The sequence below is a fragment of the Salmo trutta genome, chromosome 21 (genome assembly GCF_901001165.1).
Source record: "Salmo trutta chromosome 21, fSalTru1.1, whole genome shotgun sequence".
Lineage (NCBI taxonomy): Eukaryota > Metazoa > Chordata > Actinopteri > Salmoniformes > Salmonidae > Salmo > Salmo trutta.
The window spans coordinates 41,882,138-41,900,884 of record NC_042977.1 but is presented as its reverse complement, the minus strand read 5'-3'; the positions used below and the strand labels follow the sequence as shown (position 1 = coordinate 41,900,884).

The window sequence follows — 18,747 nt, the reverse complement described above, 5'->3', positions numbered from 1 at the left end:
CTAAGTCTAATATAACAATGGTCCTTCCTCTCTAGTTGGACATCCACAGCTAAACTAGCACTGTTACACCTGTGTGTTGTTCTCAGTATTTGCCATGCTTTGTTTGTATGAGGAACAATAACAAGCGTTGTGGTGTATAATCATGGTAATGTGACAATGACTACGATACGTACAGTAAAAGAGTATATTGCTATTTTATAATTGAATGACCCTACTGGTCACACGTTAAACAAACTGTAGCTCATTTTGTGTAATAAAGGCCTCTTAAACCCTTTAAACATGTAAATCTAAGGCCTACATAGATTTATAATAATCTATAAGCAAATGTCACGCTATATAAAGGTGATATAACAGGTCTTTACATCTGATGTGGTATGAACCCAATATTACCCTTCATAAAATACATTTGCTCATAAATGCTTTGTGCCATTTATGTAGGCCTTATAAAGGGTTTATGAAGGCATCATAAGTTATAGTTTATTTAAAGTGTGACCATATCGCTCAATGCCTAGTGTTTTTGAAGTAATGACAGTGAACAGTCCATTTTGTTTGTGTTTCCATCTTTCACAGTATTTGACTTAGCTAGATCCTTATTGAACTGTACTGTACTTGTCAGCCGTAGTACTGTAGTGTCCACACACTGTGCACGTTCTAGTTCTGTAATCCCCTTGTATACTGCATTCCAATGATTTGTTTTTTTATTTGTTTTGTTTTTTCTCACCTACCCAAACTGCACTGCTGCCCCCATGATACACCTCTGCTTGCTGGTTTATGTTAATGCGCTTGAACCCCATTGGCCCATTGCCATCATGTGCTCGCTGCCTGCTAATTAAGACTCAGTCGGCTGTCAAATCACTGAAGCGACCCCTCGACGCAACCTTTGACCTGGTACTATGACCTTTCACCTTTTAGCTTGGCATGTGGCTTTGTTGTCGTAGTGCAATGTCTTAACCCAGATATAGCTACTTTAATTTGTTCTTGTTTGTTATCTTTCCTCCTGTTGCTATATGTGTCATTATTTCCTGTGATAAACTGATTGTGGCTTCCTTCCCGGCTTGGACTGAATTGACCATCTCCACCATGTTTGCGATTAAAAACCCACCTCCCAAACAAACATCAATTGGACATTTGGATATGGAAATCTGTACAAAGGGCCACAATCAATTCATCACCTATATCTTATGTGAAAAGCAGAAGAAGAGAGTTAGGGAGTGTAGCTTTTAACAGTAGAAGAAGAGAATTAGGGAGTGTAGCTGTTAACAGTAGAAGAAGAGAGTTAGGGAGTGTAGCTTTTAACAGTAGAAGAAGAGAGTTAGGGAGTGTAGCTGTTAACAGTAGAAGAAGAGAGTTAGGGAGTGTAGCTTTTAACGTAGAAGAAGAGAGTTAGGGAGTGTAGCTTTTAACAGTAGAAGAAGAGAGTTAGGGAGTGTAGCTGTTAACAGTAGAAGAAGAGAGTTAGGGAGTGTAGCTTTTAACGTAGAAGAAGAGAGTTAGGGAGTGTAGCTTTTAACAGTAGAAGAAGAGAGTTAGGGAGTGTAGCTTTTAACTTAGAAGAAGAGAGTTAGGGAGTGTAGCTTTTAACAGTAGAAGAAGAGAGTTAGGGAGTGTAGCTTTTAACAGTAGAAGAAGAGAGTTAGGGAGTGTAGCTGTTAACAGTAGAAGAAGAGAGTTAGGGAGTGTAGCTTTTAACGTAGAAGAAGAGAGTTAAGGAGTGTAGCTTTTAACAGTAGAAGAAGAGAGTTAGGGAGTGTAGCTTTTAACAGTAGAAGAAGAGAGTTAGGGAGTGTAGCTTTTAACGTAGAAGAAGAGAGTTAGGGAGTGTAGCTTTTAACGTAGAAGAAGAGAGTTAGGGAGTGTAGCTTTTAACGTAGAAGAAGATAGTTAGGGAGTGTAGCTTTTAACAGTAGAAGAAGAGAATTAGGGAGTGTAGCTTTTAACGTAGAAGAAGAGAGTTAAGGAGTGTAGCTTTTAACAGTAGAAGAAGAGAGTTAGGGAGTGTAGCTTTTAACGTAGAAGAAGAGAGTTGGGGAGTGTAGCTTTTAACAGTAGAAGAAGAGAGTTAGGGAGTGTAGCTTTTAACAGTGGAAGAAGAGAATTAGGGAGTGTAGCTTTTAACGTAGAAGAAGAGAGTTAGGGAGTGTAGCTTTTAACAGTAGAAGAGGAGAGTTAGGGAGTGTAGCTTTTAACAGTAGAAGAAGAGAGTTAGGGAGTGTAGCTTTTAACGTAGAAGAAGAGAGTTAGGGAGTGTAGCTTTTAACAGTAGAAGAGGAGAGTTAGGGAGTGTAGCTTTTAACGTAGAAGAAGAGAGTTAGGGAGTGTATCTTTTAACAGTACATTTAAATGGTGGCATGGCACAAGTTTATGTTCAATGTTCAATTGTAATTAGTTGTATGTATGTATGTATATATGTATGTTTGTACAGTATGTATGCATGTATGTGTTCCTAGTGCATGTCTAAATGAGTGGGATGGGATTAGAGTCATATAGTAGCGACCCCACCCTAGATAGTTAATAACAACGTCTCATAATACAGTTGATCATGGAGTTAGCAGTGCAGCCCCCCCCCTCCCTCTCTCTCTGTCTCTCTCTCTGTCTCTGTCTCTCTCTCTCTCTCTGTCTCTCTCTCTCTCTCTCTCTCTCTCTCTCTCTCTCTCTGTCTATCTCTCTCTCTCTCTTTCTCTCTCTCTGTCTCTTGTCTCTCTCTCTCTCTCTCTCTTTCTCTGCTTCCTATCTCTTCCTCCTCATAGCTGTGTTGTTATATTAATAGAGCAATGCTTGCTTTAGTTGCATTAAGTCAGCCCTAGGTGTATTTATACGGTATATCCTCCTTATTAAGCTTAGTAACTGATTATATGATGGATATGAATGCTTTACAGAGTTGCTATGTAGCCCCAGTTAGCACCATGCTCTTGCTTGTGTAGTGGTTGTGTAGACTGCTGCTTGCTTGCTGAGGATAATGTGTTACACACAGTTACACATTGTTGTTGTTGTGATGTTATTTTATCCTCTAACTTAACGACAATTATCTTTTTTGTTTTCTTTCCCGTTTTTACCTCCAACACACCCTCTCTCTCACACCTCCCCCACGCACCTCTCTCTCTCTCTCTCTCTCTCTCTCTCTCTTTCTCTCACACCTCCCCCACGCACCTCTCTCTCTCTCTCTCTCTCTCTCGCTCTCTCTTTCTCTCTCACACCTCCCCCACGCACCTCTCTCTCTCTCTCTCTCTCTCTCTCTCTCTCTCTCTCTCTCACACCTCCCCCACACACCTCTCTCTCTCTCTCTCTCTCTCTCTCTCTCTTTCTCTCTCACACCTCCCCCACGCACCTCTCTCTCTCTCTCTCTCTCTCTCTCTCTTTCTCTCTCACACCTCCCCCACGCACCTCTCTCTCTCTCTCTCGCTCTTACACACACCTCCACCACGCACCTCTCTCACTCTCTCATGTCTGTCTCTCCTCTCTCTCTCTCTCTCTCTCTCTCTCTCTCTCTCTCTCTCTCTCTCTCTCTCTCTGTCTCGCTCTCTCTCTCTCTCTCTCATTCCCTCTTTCCCTCCCTCCCTCCGTTGGGTGTGGGCAGGGGATCTCCCACAGTGTCATGCCTCCCATGCCCAAGCGGGCAGCCCTGGAGAAGGCTAACGGGGCTTCTGCCATGTTCAACACTGGCATGCTCCAGTACCAACAGGCCCTAGCCAACATGCAGTTTCAGCAGCAGGCTGCCTTCCTCCCCTCAGGTATGGCTCCCATGGCGCCCACGCTGCTTTCATATGGTCTCTTTCATACATAGAACTAGAGCGAGTAGATCTGCCTGGACATTAAAGCTACACACTAAAAAACAATGGTTCTGTATAGTGCCAAATAAGGGTTCTTTGGCTCTATAAATAACCTTTCTCAATCTCAAAGATTCTACAAAGAACCTTTTGAAGAACAATGCAGGGTACAGGTTAGATCAGCTGGAATGATACTCACTCACAGTTGCACAAAAAAGAGCTGTGAGCAAACCACTCCCCAAAATATTCTAATGAGCCGCCTCCCCTACATTTTAATTAGCACTAAAAGAACCATTTGAAGAGCTCAAAGAGTTATTAGAACCATCACCCTTCCCAAAGAACCCCTGAGGAACCCTCTTTTCTCAGTGTGTAGTTATAGCTCAGCCATACAGTTAGAATACAGATGGAGACTGTGTGAATGTGATCTGGGGGGCTGTGTGTGAATGTGGTCTGGGGGGCTGTGTGTGAATGTGGTCTGGGGGGCTGTGTGTGAATGTGGTCTGGGGGGCTGTGTGTGAATGTGGTCTGGGGGGCTGTGTGTGAATGTGGTCTGGGGGGCTGTGTGTGAATGTGGTCTGGGGGGCTGTGTGTGAATGTGATTGGATGGAGACGGCATAGGGAAGTTTGGATTGTTCTTTCTGACCCAATGCTTCTGTTTGGCAACATACTGAATGTCCTGCTTCCATATTAATACTGCATGTCCTGCTTCCATATTAATACTGAATGTCCTGCTTCCATATTAAACTACATGTCCTGCTTCCATATTAAACTACATGTCCTGCTTCCATATTAATACTGCATGTCCTGCTTCCATATTAATACTATATGTCCTGCTTCCATATTAATACTACATGTCCTGCTTCCATATGAATACTACATGTCCTGCTTCCATATTAATACTATATGTCCTGCTTCCATATTAATACTATATGTCCTGCTTCCATATGAATACTGCATGTCCTGCTTCCATATGAATACTGCATGTCCTGCTTCCATATGAATACTGCATGTCCTGCTTCCATATTAATACTATATGTCCTGCTTCCATATGAATACTGCATGTCCTGCTTCCATATTAATACTATATGTCCTGCTTCCATATGAATACTGCATGTTCTGCTTCCATATTAATACTATATGTCCTGCTTCCATATTAATACTATATGTCCTGCTTCCATATGAATACTGCATGTCCTGCTTCCATATGAATACTATATGTCCTGCTTCCATATGAATACTACTGCTTCTGTTTGGCAACATCTTCTCCCTCTTGCTTCTTGAGCGTGTGTGTATGTGATGTGTCACTATTATGATTATCACTTTTACCAGGATTATTAATTGATTGTTTATTGCTACTACTATTATTATCACAGTTGATTGCAAATGAATATCCATGAAACCTCAGACAAAAGTGCCTGATCTGATCAGTATACTCTCAACCTGATTCTCCTGATCGCCTAGTTTGGTCTAGATTGGTCAGCACCAGGGTTGGGGTCAATTACATTTAAATTCCAGTCAATTCAGAAAGTAAATCCAACTCCACATTTTCCTCAGTATTTCCACTGCTGGCCACTGACTGTGTTACTGAATGCTGTCCAGTTCATTTATTCATGTTATTCTCCTGATCTCTTCCTTCACTCTAACAAATCTTGTGATGGGCTGTTTTGATTTCTCTCCCACCTTTTCCAATCCACTTCCTGTTGCACACTTCCTGTTGCACTGCATGATGGGCATTTGAGCAGGCTCAATATTCTGCATGACCCCCACCACCGGTGTTGGTAGGTTCCAGCATTCCTTCTTCACCAATTAGCTTTCAGCCTCGCCAGTGACTCGCACGCCATCAAAATCTAACTAACCATCACACAGCTAAAAGGTGGCACCTTAGCTTTCTGAAGCCAACCCAGATAGTTTTCTAGCATTACTCCCAATCTGTTTGTGCTGTTTAGTCAATGATTATTGATTAGTCAAGACAGCACAAACAGATCTTGGATCTGGCTAATAGTTTAATCAATAATAATGAATCAGTAATCATTAGTATGATCATATCAACATGTAGTTGGATCTGCCTTTGCTTTGATACATTTGAGCCCTATATATAGCCTTCATCAATTCTCAAATCATCTCATCATGGGTGTTGGTGACTTGGGAGTCACAGGGTTGGTTGTGGCATATAACTGACTCATTTGCACATTTCATTTGTCAATGATACTGTATTTAGTCATATCTATAAATGTAAATACTGGAGATAAGTTTTATTCTGTTTTGGGTGTACTACCAAACATGTTACTGTAAATCCACCTTGGACCCTAAAGCTGTGATTGCTTGACCCTTGACCCTTCTCTGGCCTCTCTGTTGACAACATCAGCTTTTGGCTGGTATAACCTCAGTATGCCATCCACAAATGTACCACACTGAATCCCCTATACCCTTTACACCCATGGCTGCATTCCAATCAGATAACTCACTCTCTTCTCTTCTCCCTCATGTCCTTTTCCTCTTCAGATCAGATTGATTAGAAAGGACTGGAAGTGTTCAGGCAATATAGTAACTGCCTTCCCTAACCTTCTTGTTGTTTGCTTCCTATTGCTTACATCTATCCAATCCTCTCAGAGAGAAAGGGAGTGAGTTATTGAATTGGAATGCCCCACCACCCCCTCCTCACCACCTGTCCTTCACATTTGCCTGGTGGCCAATTGGCCACACTCCACTCCTCTGTGTGTTGTTGCTTATATGATTTTCCCTTCTGACAAAAGTACCCATGATGCACGGTGGTACGCCAGCATCTGCAGCCACCACATCTGCCACAAGCGTTCCCTTCGCAACCACCTCAGCCAATCAGGTTTGCTCCTCTACTGCCTCTCTCTCTCTCTCTCTCTCTCTCTCTCTCTCTCTCTCTCTCTCTCTCTCTCTCTCTCTCTCTCGCTCTCGCTCTTTCTCTCTCTCGCTCTTTTCTTTTCTCTCTCTCACTCTTTTCTTTTCTCTCTCGCTCTTTCTCTTTTCTCTCTCTCTCTCTCTCTCTCTCTCTCTCTCTCTCTCTCTCAGGGGATGGGTTTCCCTCTTGTTGACTTACACTGGTTGTTTCCAGTTCTTAACATTATTAGATGGACCTTTATGGTGTTGGTTGTTAGAACAGTACATATGTGATGTTAATGGTCAACTTTTAATGTACTTGATAAATACAAGTTAAAGATGTTATTAACTTGTCATTCTGGGGAGACATTTACTGTTTGTCGTTATGTCCGACATCATTTTAACCTCGATGTTTGTCCTTTCTCATTTTGAGGACTCTTCCTTATCAAAGTTGACTACCAATGAGTACATGCAATTGGTATGTATGAAGAAGTTTTCCTTATTTTTGTAAATTATTTTGTACAGCAGGTGCTGGAAGCAGTTGCTATCTGTGCCATTTGGTTCTTCTGTGGCTGCTTACGTAGGGCATCGCTTTGCCGCATGCAGTCAATGTGTCTGAGGATTCCACATTTTTCTGCTATTAACATTCCAAGGCCAAGTAGTTGAGTTGTAGAAGTACACAGTATGTGGTCAAATAGGACAAGGGAAAGAATACATAGCTGTAAAAGATAAAGAAATTAGATTCAACTTTTTTATCCCCAAAGAAAATGTGTTTATCCTTAACTACCTGCAGGTCATTTTTGTAGTGCCCAAACATAATTTTTTTTGCATGGGTAGCCACCTCACTACCGACTGGCATTTAGTTTCCTTCCCCTCACACCTGCCCCGCCAACCCTTCCTTGATCAGGTGTCAGTGATCCTATAAAATGTTTGGTTTTATCTAGGTAACGTTGTAACCACATTGTGCCTTATCTTGCTATCTTCATCTCCTTTTGGGTAATGAACTCTGAGATTTGCTTAAAACTGCTGATCGGGGTCCGATGATGTGCATAAGATGTGTGATGTGTTTTTGATTTCTCTGCTCTGTCTCCATCCACAGATTCCAATCATTTCTGCCGATCATCTGAGTAACCACAAGTATCTGACTCAAATGTAGTCAAAAACAGTGAGTTTCTATTCATCTCTGTTTCTCTACAGTATGTTTACCTTCCAACCCCACCAAGAATATCTGAGTGCATTTGGCCAAATTATGGCAGAATTTTTCTCCATGCTTATACATTTAAAGGGGCAATCTGCAATCGCTACATACAGTGCATTCGGAAAGTATTCAAATCCCTTGACTTTTTCCACATTTTGTTACGTACATTTTTTTTTTAAACGTAAGTATTCAGACCCTTTACTCAGTAATTTGTTGAAGCACCTTTGGCAGCGATTACAGCATTGAGTCTTCTTGGGTTTGACACTACAAGCTTGGCACACCTGTATTTGGGGAGTTTCTCCCATTCTTCTCTGTAGATCCTCTCAAGCTTTGTCATGTTGGAATGGGAGCGTCGCTGCACAGCTATTTTTGGGTCTCTCCAGAGATGTTCGATTGGGTTCAAATCCGGGCTCTGGCTGGGCCACTCAATGACTTTCAGAGACTTGTCGCGAAGCCACTCCTGCGTTGTCTTGGCTGTGTACTTAGGGTCATTGTCCTGTTGGAAGGTGAACCTTCACCACAGTCTGAGGTCCTGAGCGCTCTGGAGTAGGTTTTCATCAAGGATCTCTTTGTACTTCGCTCCGTTCGCCTTTCCCTCGATCCTGACTAGTCTCCCAGTCCTTGCCATTGAAAAGCATCCCCAAAGCATGATGCTGCCACCACCATGCTTCACCGTAGGGATGTTGCCAGATTTCCTCCAGATGTGACGACTGGCATTCAGGCCAAAGAGTTCAATATTGGTTTCATCAGACCAGAGAATCTTGTTTCTCATCATCTGAGAGTTTTAGGTGCCTTTTGGCAAACTCCAAGCGGGCTGTCGTGTGTCTTTTACTGAGGAGTGGCTTCCGTTTGGCCACTCTATCCATAAAGGCCTGATTGGTGGAGTGCTGCAGAGATGGTTGTCCCTCTGGAAGGTTCTCCCATCTCCACAGAGGAACTCTAGAGCTTTGTCAGAGTGACCATCGGGTTCTTGGTCACCTCCCTGACCAAGGCCCTTCTCCCCTGATTGCTCAGTTTGGCCGGGCTGCCAGCTCTAGGAAGAGTCTTGATGGTTCTAAACTTCTTCCATTTAAGAATGATGGAGACGACTGTGTTCTTGGGAACCTTCAATGCTGCAGAAATGTTTTGGTACCTTTCCCCAGATCTGTGCCTCGACACAATCCTGTCTCGGAGCTATACAGTACAGACAAGTTCTTCGATCTTATGGCTTGGTTTTTGCTCTGACATGCACTGTCAACTGTGGGACCTTATATAGACAGGTGTGTGTCTTTCCAAGTCATGTCCGATCAATTGAATTTACCACAGGTGGACTCCAATTAAGTTGTAGACACATCTCAAGGCGATCAATGGAAACAGGATGGACCTGAGCAGGATGCATTTTTGAGTCTCATAGCAAAGGGTCTGAATACTTATGTAAATAAGATATTAGCTAGTCGTCTTGATTACTTCCTGGTCTCATTCTTGCTCGCATCAGAAGTAAAAAAAAAAGTATTCATCTACTTGGCCTCCATATAACTCTTACAGAATTTTGATGTGGACGGGGATATTGGAAATTTAATCAAAGCCTATTGGATGACAAACTGTTCTTAACAAAGACAAAATAATTAATAATTGACTTTTTTCTGCACAACATAGGTACATTAGATCCCCTTATTGTATGGGACACTTTAAATGTACTTTTAAAGGCCATTCAATACAATACTCATCATTTAAACAAAAGCAGTTTAGGTCAAAAGAGATTAGACAAATAAAGGAAATAGAGGAAGTAACAGCGCAGGTAGATGGTAACAGAAACTGTACTATAGAGGCACAAAATATGTTAGAGGAAAAACAAAAAGAAATGGAGGAACTTATTCAAGAACGATTATGTGTAATGTATTAGAAAAATAAAGCAAATTGGATGGAAAATTGTGAAAAATGCACAATATTTTTCTTGAATTTTCAACATTAATTTATAGAAACTCGTTGCAAATGATGGAGTCATCCATGATTCACCAAGGGGAATCAAAATATTTTAAGCATATGTTTTCTTTTCAGTCTCTGCCATTTCCACTGAATGATGTTAACTGTAAGGATTTATTTCCTAATAATAATAATGTAAAATTAACAAATGTACAGAAAGACCTGTGTGAAGGCCAACTTACAGGAGAGGAACTTTTTTCAGTCTGGAAAAACACCAGGGCTTGATGGTATACCAGTAGAGGTACATCAGACCTTTTTTGATGTACTCAAATATCCATTGTTAGCATGTTTTAATTACTCCTATAAAAATTGTAGACTTTCAGGTACTCAACAAGTACCTGAAAGTCTACCATTTCATTACTAGTAAAACAGGAACCAGGTGGTAAGTATAAAGTTTCAGTCCATTTAAAAAACTAGAGGCCTGTTACACTTCAATGTTGTGATGTGAAAATCCTGGCAAAATGCATAGCACATAGAATAAATTTTTTTTTTACCAGATATTGGTTATCCTGATCAGACAGGTTATTTATATGGAGATAATATACGACAATTACTTGAAACAATTGAACATGATAAAACATCAAAGATACCAGGCCTGGTTGTCATAACAGATTTTTAAAAGGCGTTTGATAAAGTACGACTAGACTTTAATTTTGGTGAATATCTTATACAATGGGTTAAAGTTATGTACAGCAACCCCAAATCTAAAATAGTAAATAATGGTTACTTCTCAGAAAGTACTGAGCTTTTAAGAGGAATAAAACAAGGATGTCCGTTGTCTCCATATCTATTTATTATGGCCATTGAAGGGCTAGCTATTAAAATGAGATCCAACAAGAACACCAAGGGGTTAGAAATCCAGGGGATAAAAACAAAAGTGTCAAAGTATGCCGATTACTTAAGTTTTTTCTTAAGTCCGCGATCTGGATCCCTATGTATGCCGATGACTCAAGTTTTTCTTATGTCCGTAATCTGGATCCCTGCACAGTATCATTGAAGATCTTGATCACTTTTCTAGCCTCTCTGGACTAAAACCTAATTATGACAAGTGTACCATATTACGTATTGGATCGTTAAAAGACACAGTGTTTTCACTACCTTGTAGTTTACCAATAAAATGGGCGGATGGAGAAGTAGACATACTTGGTATTCACATCTCAAAAAATATAAATGAATTTACCACAATCAATTTCAATAGAAAGTTTGCAAAAATAGCTAAGATTCTGTAACCATGGAGAGGTAAATACTTGTCTATTTATGGAAATATCACATTGATTAACTCTTTGGTCCTATCACAGTTTACTTACTTACTAATGGCGCGGCATACTCCAGACAACTTGTTTTTTAAATCATATGAGCAAAAAATATTTATTTTTATTTGGAATGCTAAGCCAGGCAAAATTAAACGTGCCTATTTATATAATGAATATGAATTTGGTGGGCAAAAATTATTAACTATTAAAGCTTTAAACCTCTCACTAAAAGCTTCACTCATACATAAATTATACTTAAACCCAAAATGCTTCTCCAGTAGATTAAGAATGGCTCATCCTTTGTTAAAAAATTGCCTTTTTGCAAATTACATTTGTTAAACAAGACATACAAAGCTGGTTACAATTTCAGTTTTATCCTCTGGAAAAGATAGAACAAATAGTACAACAAATGTTGTGGTTAAACTCAAATATACTGATTAATTAAAAAAACATTATTTATGGCTAAAAATGTTTAAACATTTTATTACATTTATCAATTATATTATGAATATAAACGGTGGCATTTTGTCACATGTGCAGCTATCGAAAATATATGGGAATGTCTGCTCAATCCAAACTTACAACCAACTGATTGCAGCATTACCGCAAAAATGGAGGAGGCAAGTGGAAAAGGGATAAGGTAGGGAACTTGTTTGTCTGCAATATATTAAAGATACAAATTGGCTGAAAGGAATTGGCATAAATAGAAAAATATACCAGTTTCATTTGAGGACAGAAATGTTGACAGCTGGGCCATACAGGTTGCAAAATAAATGGGAAGAGATTTTAGATGTACCGATTCCATGGCACATGGTTTATGAACTGGTACAAAAAAACAACACTTGATTCAAGACTTTGAGTTTTTCAATTTAAATTATTATACAAAATTCTTGCCACCAACAGAATGCTATATACAGTGGGACAAAAACGTATTTAGTCAGCCACCAATTGTGCAAGTTCTCCCACTTAAAAAGATGAGAGAGGCCTGTAATTTTCATCATAGGTACACTTCAACTATGACAGACAAAATTAGAAAAGAAATCCAGAAAATCACATTGTAGGATTTTTAATGAATTTATTTGCAAATTATGGTGGAAAATAAGTATTTAGTCAATAACAAAAGTTTATCTCAATACTTTGTTATATACCCTTTGTTGGCAATGACACAGGTCAAATGTTTTCTGTAAGTCTTCACAAGGTTTTCACACACTGTTGCTGGTATTTTGGCCCATTCCTCCATGCAGATCTCCTCTAGAGCAGTGATGTTTTGGGGCTGTCGCTGGGCAACACGGACTTTCAACTCCCTCCAAAGATTTTCTATGGGGTTGAGATCTGGAGACTGGCTAGGGCACTCCAGGACCTTGAAATGCTTCTTACGAAGCCACTCCTTCGTTGCCCGGGCGGTGTGTTTGGGATCATTGTCATGCTGAAAGACCCAGCAACGTTTCATCTTCAATGCCCTTGCCGATGGAAGGAGGTTTTCACTCAAAATCTCACGATACATGGCCCCATTCATTCTTTCCTTTACACGGATCAGTCGTCCTGGTCCCTTTGCAGAAAAACAGCCCCAAAGCATGATGTTTCCACCCCCATGCTTCACAGTAGGTATGGTGTTCTTTGGATGCAACTCAGCATTCTTTGTCCTCCAAACACGACGAATTGAGTTTTTACCAAAAAGTTATATTTTGGTTTCATCTGACCATATGACATTCTCCCAATCCTCTTCTGGATCATCCAAATACTCTCTAGCAAACTAACGACGGGCCTGGACATGTACTGGCTTAAGCAGGGGGACACGTCTGGCACTGCAGGATTTGAGTCCCTGGCGGCGTGGTGTGTTACTGATGGTAGTCTTTGTTACTTTGGTCCCAGCTCTCTGCAGGTCATTCACTAGGTCCCCCCGTGTGGTTCTGGGATTTTTGCTCACCGTTCTTGTTATCATTTTGACCCCACGGGGTGAGATCTTGCGTGGAGCCCCAGATCGAGGGAGATTATCAGTGGTCTTGTATGTCTTCCATTTCCTAATAATTGCTCCCACAGTTGATTTCTTCAAACCAAGCTGCTTACCTATTGCAGATTCAGTCTTCCCAGCCTGGTGCAGGTCTACAATTTTGTTTCTGGTGTCCTTTGACAGCTCTTTGGTCTTGGCCATAGTGGAGTTTGCAGTGGGACTGTTTGAGATTGTGGACAGGTGTCCTTTATACTGATAACAAGTTCAAACAGGTGCCATTAATACAGGTAACGAGTGGAGGACAGAGGATCCTCTTAAAGAAGAAGTTACAGGTCTGTGAGAGCCAGAAATCTTGCTTGTTTGTAGGTGACCAAATACTTATTTTCCACCATAATTTGCAAATAAATTCATTAATAATCCTACAATGTGATTTTCAGGATTTTTTTTCTCATTTTGTCTGTCATAGTTGACGTGTACCTATGATGAAAATTACAGGCCTCTCTCATCTTTTTAAGTGGGAGAACTTGCACAATTGGTGGCTGACTAAATACTTTTTTGCCCCACTGTATATGGGGCATACAACAATTTCAGCTCTGTAGATATTGCTGCTAAGAGACATAATCACTTGATAATTTATTCAGGTATTGCCCCTATGTAGCTTGTTTCTGGTCACAGGTTCAGGAAAGGTTAAAAAATCACAACATTCACTTAAAATTAACCTTACAAATAGCAGTATTGATTCTGATTCCTGCTTACAAGCAAAAACTAAAGTAGGAAGCACCAGTGACTTGGTCAATGAAGAAGTGATCAGATGCTAAGTTACAGGACTGTTTTGCTAGCACAGACTGGAATATGTTATGTGATTCTTCCGATGGCATTGAGGAGTACACCACCTCAGTCACTGGATTACAGGCAACATCCGCACTGAGCTAAAGGGTAGAGTTGCCGCTTTCAAGGAGCGGGACTCTAACCCAGAAGCTTATAAGAAATACCGCTATGCCCTCCGACGAACCATCAAACAGGCAAAGCGTCAATACAGGACTAAGATTGAATCATACTACACTGGCTCCAACACTCATAAGGATGTGGCAGGGCTTGCAAACTATTACAGACCACAAAGGGAAGCACAGCCTGTGTGATCACGTTCTCCGTAGCCGATGTGAGTATGACCTTTAAACAGGTCAACATTCACAAGGCCGCAGGGCCAGACGGATTACCAGGATGTGTACTCCGAGCACACGCTGACCAACTGGCAAGTGTCTTCACTGACATTTTCAACCTGTCCCTGACTGAGTCTGTAATACCAACATGTTTCAAGCAGACCACCATAGTCCCTGTGCCCAAGAACACTAAGGTAACCTGCCTAAATGACTACCGACCCGTAGCACTCACGTCTGTAGCCATGAAGTGCTTTGAAAGGCTGGTCATGGCTCACATCAACACCATTATCCCATTAAAAACTAGACCCAGTCCAATTTGCATACCGCCCCAACAGATCCACAGATGATGCACTCCACACTGCCCTTTCCCACCTGGACAAAAGGAACACCTATGTGAGAATGCTATTCATTGACTACAGCTCAGCGTTCAACACCATAGTGCCCTCAAAGCTCATCACTAAGCTAAGGACCCTGGGACTAAACACCTCCTTCTGAAACTGGATCTTGGACTTCCTGACGGTAACAACACATCTGCCACGCTAATCCTCAACATGGAGGCCCCTAAGGTTTGCGTGCTCAGTCCCCCTCCTGTACTCCCTGTTCACTCATGACTGCATGGCCAGGCACAACTCCAACACCATCACTAAGTTTGCTGACATTACAACAGTGGTTTTATTTTTTATTTTCTATTTAACCTTTATTTTACTAGGCAAGTCAGTTAAGAACACATTCTTATTTACAATGACGGCCTAGGAACAGTGGGTTAACTGCCTTGTTCAGGGGCAGAACGACAGACAGACCTTGTCAGCTTGGGGATTCTATCTAGCAACCTTTCGGTTACTGGCCCAACGCTCTAACCACTAGGCTACCTGCCGCCCCTACACTCTAACCACTAGGCTACCTGCCACCCCTACACTCTAACCACTAGGCTACCTGCCGCCCCTAGGCTACCTGCCGCCCCTGGGCTACCTGCCGCCCCTGGGCTACCTGCCGCCCCTAGGCTACCTGCTCTAACCACTAGGCTACCTGCCGCCCCTAGGCTACCTGCTCTAACCACTAGGCTATCTGCCGCCCCTAGGCTACCTGTGGTAGGCCTGATCAACGATGAGACAGCATATAGGGAGGAGGTCAGAGACCTGGCCATGTGGTGCCAGGATAACAACCTTTCCCTTAACGTGATCAAGACAAAGGAGATGATTGTGGACTACAGGATAAGGAGGACCAAGCACGCCCCCATTCTTATCGATGGGGCTGTAGTGGAGCAGGTTGAGAGTTTCAAGTTCCTTGGTGTCAACAACACTATCATGGTCCAAACACACCAAGACAGTTGTGAAGAGGGCATGACAAAGCCTATTCCCCCTCAGGACACTGAAAAGATTTGGCATGGGTCCTCAGATCCTTAAAGAATTCTACAGCTGCACCATCGAGAGCATCCTGACTGGTTGCATCACTGCCTGGTATGGCAACTGCTCGGCCTCCAACCACAAGGCACTACAGAGGTTAGTGCGAACGGCCGAGTACATCACTGGGGCCAAGCTCCATGCCATCCAGGACCTCTATACCAGGCGGTGTCAGAGGAAGGCCCTAAAAATGTAGTAGACTCCATCCACCCTAGTCATAGACTGTTCTCTCTGCTACCGCACGGCAAGCGGTACCTGAGCGCAAAGTCTCGGTCCAAAAGGCTTCTTAACAGCTTCTTCCCCCAAGCCATAAGATTCCTGAACAGCTAATCAAATGGCTACCCAGACTATTTGCATTGCCCCACCCCCCCCCTTTTACGCTGCTGCTACTCTCTGTTTATTATCTATGCGTAGTCACTTTAACTCTACCTACATATACATATTACCTCAATTACCTCGACTAACTTGTGCCCCCGCACATTGACTCTGTACCGGTACCCCTGTATATAGCCTCGCTACTGTTATTTTACTGCTGCTTTTTAATTATTTGGCATTTTTATTTTTTACTTAACACATATTTTTCTTAACTGCATTGTTGGTTAATGGCTTGTAAGTAAGCATTTCACTGTAAGTTCTACACCTGTTGTATTCGACGCATGTGACAAATAAAATGTGATTTGATACTTTATGATTAGAAAGGTTCAAAATGTATGTAAAACATTACAGCACAATTTAAATATATATGGCACATGGAAACCAAACGAGGGTGGTCTGTGGTGATAGGTGGGATGGTCTGCGAGTGGCTGAGGGGTGGGATTAAAGAGCTTATGTTTGGTAATGTATTATTGTTATGTGGTTGCTTTATATAAAAGTGCCATGCAAAATGTGTATGTAAAATGCATATGTGAAATATATGTATATGTAGCAGAAAAGCTAAAAAAAAAAAAATAGATATAAAAAAATAGATAGTTATCCTCTGAAAAAATGACAAATAAAAAAAAATTGGTATTTCTATTTTTAATTTTTAAACATTTGCACAAATTCTAAAAACCTGTTTTTGCGTTGTCATTGTGGGGTATTGTGTGTGGATTAATGATAATTTTTATTGATTTAATCTATTTTAGAATAAGTCTGTGACATAACAAAAATGCGGAAAAGGGGAAGGTGTCTTTATATTTTCCGAATGCAGCTTTGGGATTTAAATGAATGATATATACCCATTGAGATATGTCTATGAATTTGAGAGTGGTTACATTTCTCCAGCCTCATCCCTCAGATTTTTTACAAAACAGTAGTGGGGTCTCCGCTTTGTTATTGTTTGAACTGCAGATTGCAGCCTTAAGCAACCTTTCAGAGAACAACAATAAGATCTTGGAAGGCTAGCTTCATTTGAAAATAATGTATTTTTTAATGTAATTCCTCGCCTCTTGTTTTACAGATCAAATGAATGGTTGATGGCACCGTCCAAGCCTAAAGAGTTCAGCCTTTATGTAAATAGTGTTCAGAATGTCAAGCAATGGACTGGAGGACCATGGGTCATCATCTCTCAGTCACTCTGGAATGCTGGTCTTGTTACGCATGCAAACATCGGTGTGCTCGGTCGATGCCATGCCATGACACACACACACACACACACACACACACACACACCTCCTCGTCCTCCAAGTCACCGTCCAGCTGAGAAGAGGAGTGTCTGTCTGTCTGTCCATCTCTGCTGACAGACAGACGCTGAATACATTAACAGTACACCTGTGTGTTCAAACACAAAACCATGGCACTCAAATGATATCTATATTTTTTGCACACACATAAGGTTAAGACTGAGGTATTGTTGCATCTAACCTACATAATACAGTGTTGGTACGATGGTAGACCAAGACACCATTTTTTATTCGCTTTGTTCTGTTTTTAAATTAATCGACTTAAAACATTTGCAAACGTGCCCCTTAAATTTGAATTTAAATCAGAAAGGCACAATACATTTTAAAAGGAATATTTAGGCGAAACGTCAGAGCATGTACAGTTTTCTGTTTTTAATAAGGCTTCTAGTTAAACTAGATACTAAAATGAGGGTCAGAGACATATGAATGTTCTGGGTAAGAAACACACCTGTGTACCTTTGAAAGCACAGCTTTAAGCACCATAGAGGCCATACATCCCAAGCCAGAGTGTTATTTCAACAGTGTTATTCTGTTTACCTAAGATATGTGTTTTGTATGGCTCGAGTTTTGATTTTTACATCATTTCTTAATTGTCTATTTAAATAATAAGGCCCGAGGGGGTGTGGTATATGGCCAATATACCATGGCTAAGGGCTGTTATTAAGCACGACGCAACGCGGAGTGCCTGGATACAGACCTTAGCCGTGGTATATTGGCCATATACCACAATCCCCCGAGGTGCCTTATTGCTATTATAAACTGGTTACCAACGTAATTAGAGCAGTAAAAATACATGTTTTGTCAAACCCGTGGTATATGGTCAGATATACCATGGCTGTCAGCCAATCAGCATTCAGGGCTCGAACCACCCAGTTTATAATTAAGCAATAAGGCCCGAGGGTGTGTGGTATATGGCCAATATACCATGGCTAAGGGCTGTTATTAAGCACGACGCAACGCGGAGGGCCTGGATACAGACCTTAGCCGTGGTATATTGGCCATATACCACAAACCCCCAGGTGCCTTATTGATGTTATAATCTGGTTATCAATGTAATTAGAGCAGTAAAAATAAATGTTTTGTCATACCCGTGGTATACAGTCTAATATACCACGGCTGTCAACCAATCAGTATTCAGGGCTCGAACCACCCAGTTTATAATAGTTATTTTTTTTTAACATTGTACCATTTGCTTTGTTGTTGGGGTCGTTTCCAGCCTTTTAAGTCGTCAGTCTCCTACATCTAAAAACAGAGGTGCCTTTTCTCTTTTTAATCGATCTGTTTTTGTTTCGCCTTTCTTTTTGTGCTTTATTGTTGTGTTTATCAGACGGGCTGAGCTATGGCTCAAACAGGAGCTCATGGTGACTGGCGAGTTGAAAGTCCGTAGACTCTAAAGCCTGTTGAAGTGATGTGGGATCTACCCACTCTCCATCAGGTGTTAATTCCTTGTTCTCAGACTTAAAGGTGGAGGGAATCTAAAACTGTGTCTGCAAACCATGTGTTGTTAAAGTAAGAAAGTCAGACTTAAATTAGGTCATAAGAAGATTT

The 18,747-nt window shown here is 41.3% G+C and overlaps 1 protein-coding gene across 4 annotated transcripts in view; it reads left to right on the top strand.

Annotated features, from left to right (window-relative positions):
* The window catches only part of LOC115157470 (muscleblind-like protein 1), a 20,053-nt gene extending 2,526 nt beyond the window's left edge, over positions 1-17,527 (top strand). The window contains exons 5-10 of one of the 4 annotated variants that reach the window (XM_029705738.1): positions 835-888; positions 3,575-3,728; positions 6,518-6,603; positions 7,066-7,092; positions 7,714-7,779; positions 16,977-17,527. In XM_029705738.1, coding sequence (XP_029561598.1) covers positions 835-888; positions 3,575-3,728; positions 6,518-6,603; positions 7,066-7,092; positions 7,714-7,770 — 378 coding nt within the window. In that variant the 3' untranslated portion in view covers positions 7,771-7,779; positions 16,977-17,527. Of the gene's footprint in view, positions 1-834; positions 889-3,574; positions 3,729-6,517; positions 6,604-7,047; positions 7,093-7,713; positions 7,780-16,976 lie in introns of all 4 variants that reach the window. The other 3 variants (XM_029705737.1, XM_029705740.1, XM_029705739.1) reach the window with 3 other exon arrangements.
* Positions 17,528-18,747: the final 1,220 nt, after the last annotated feature.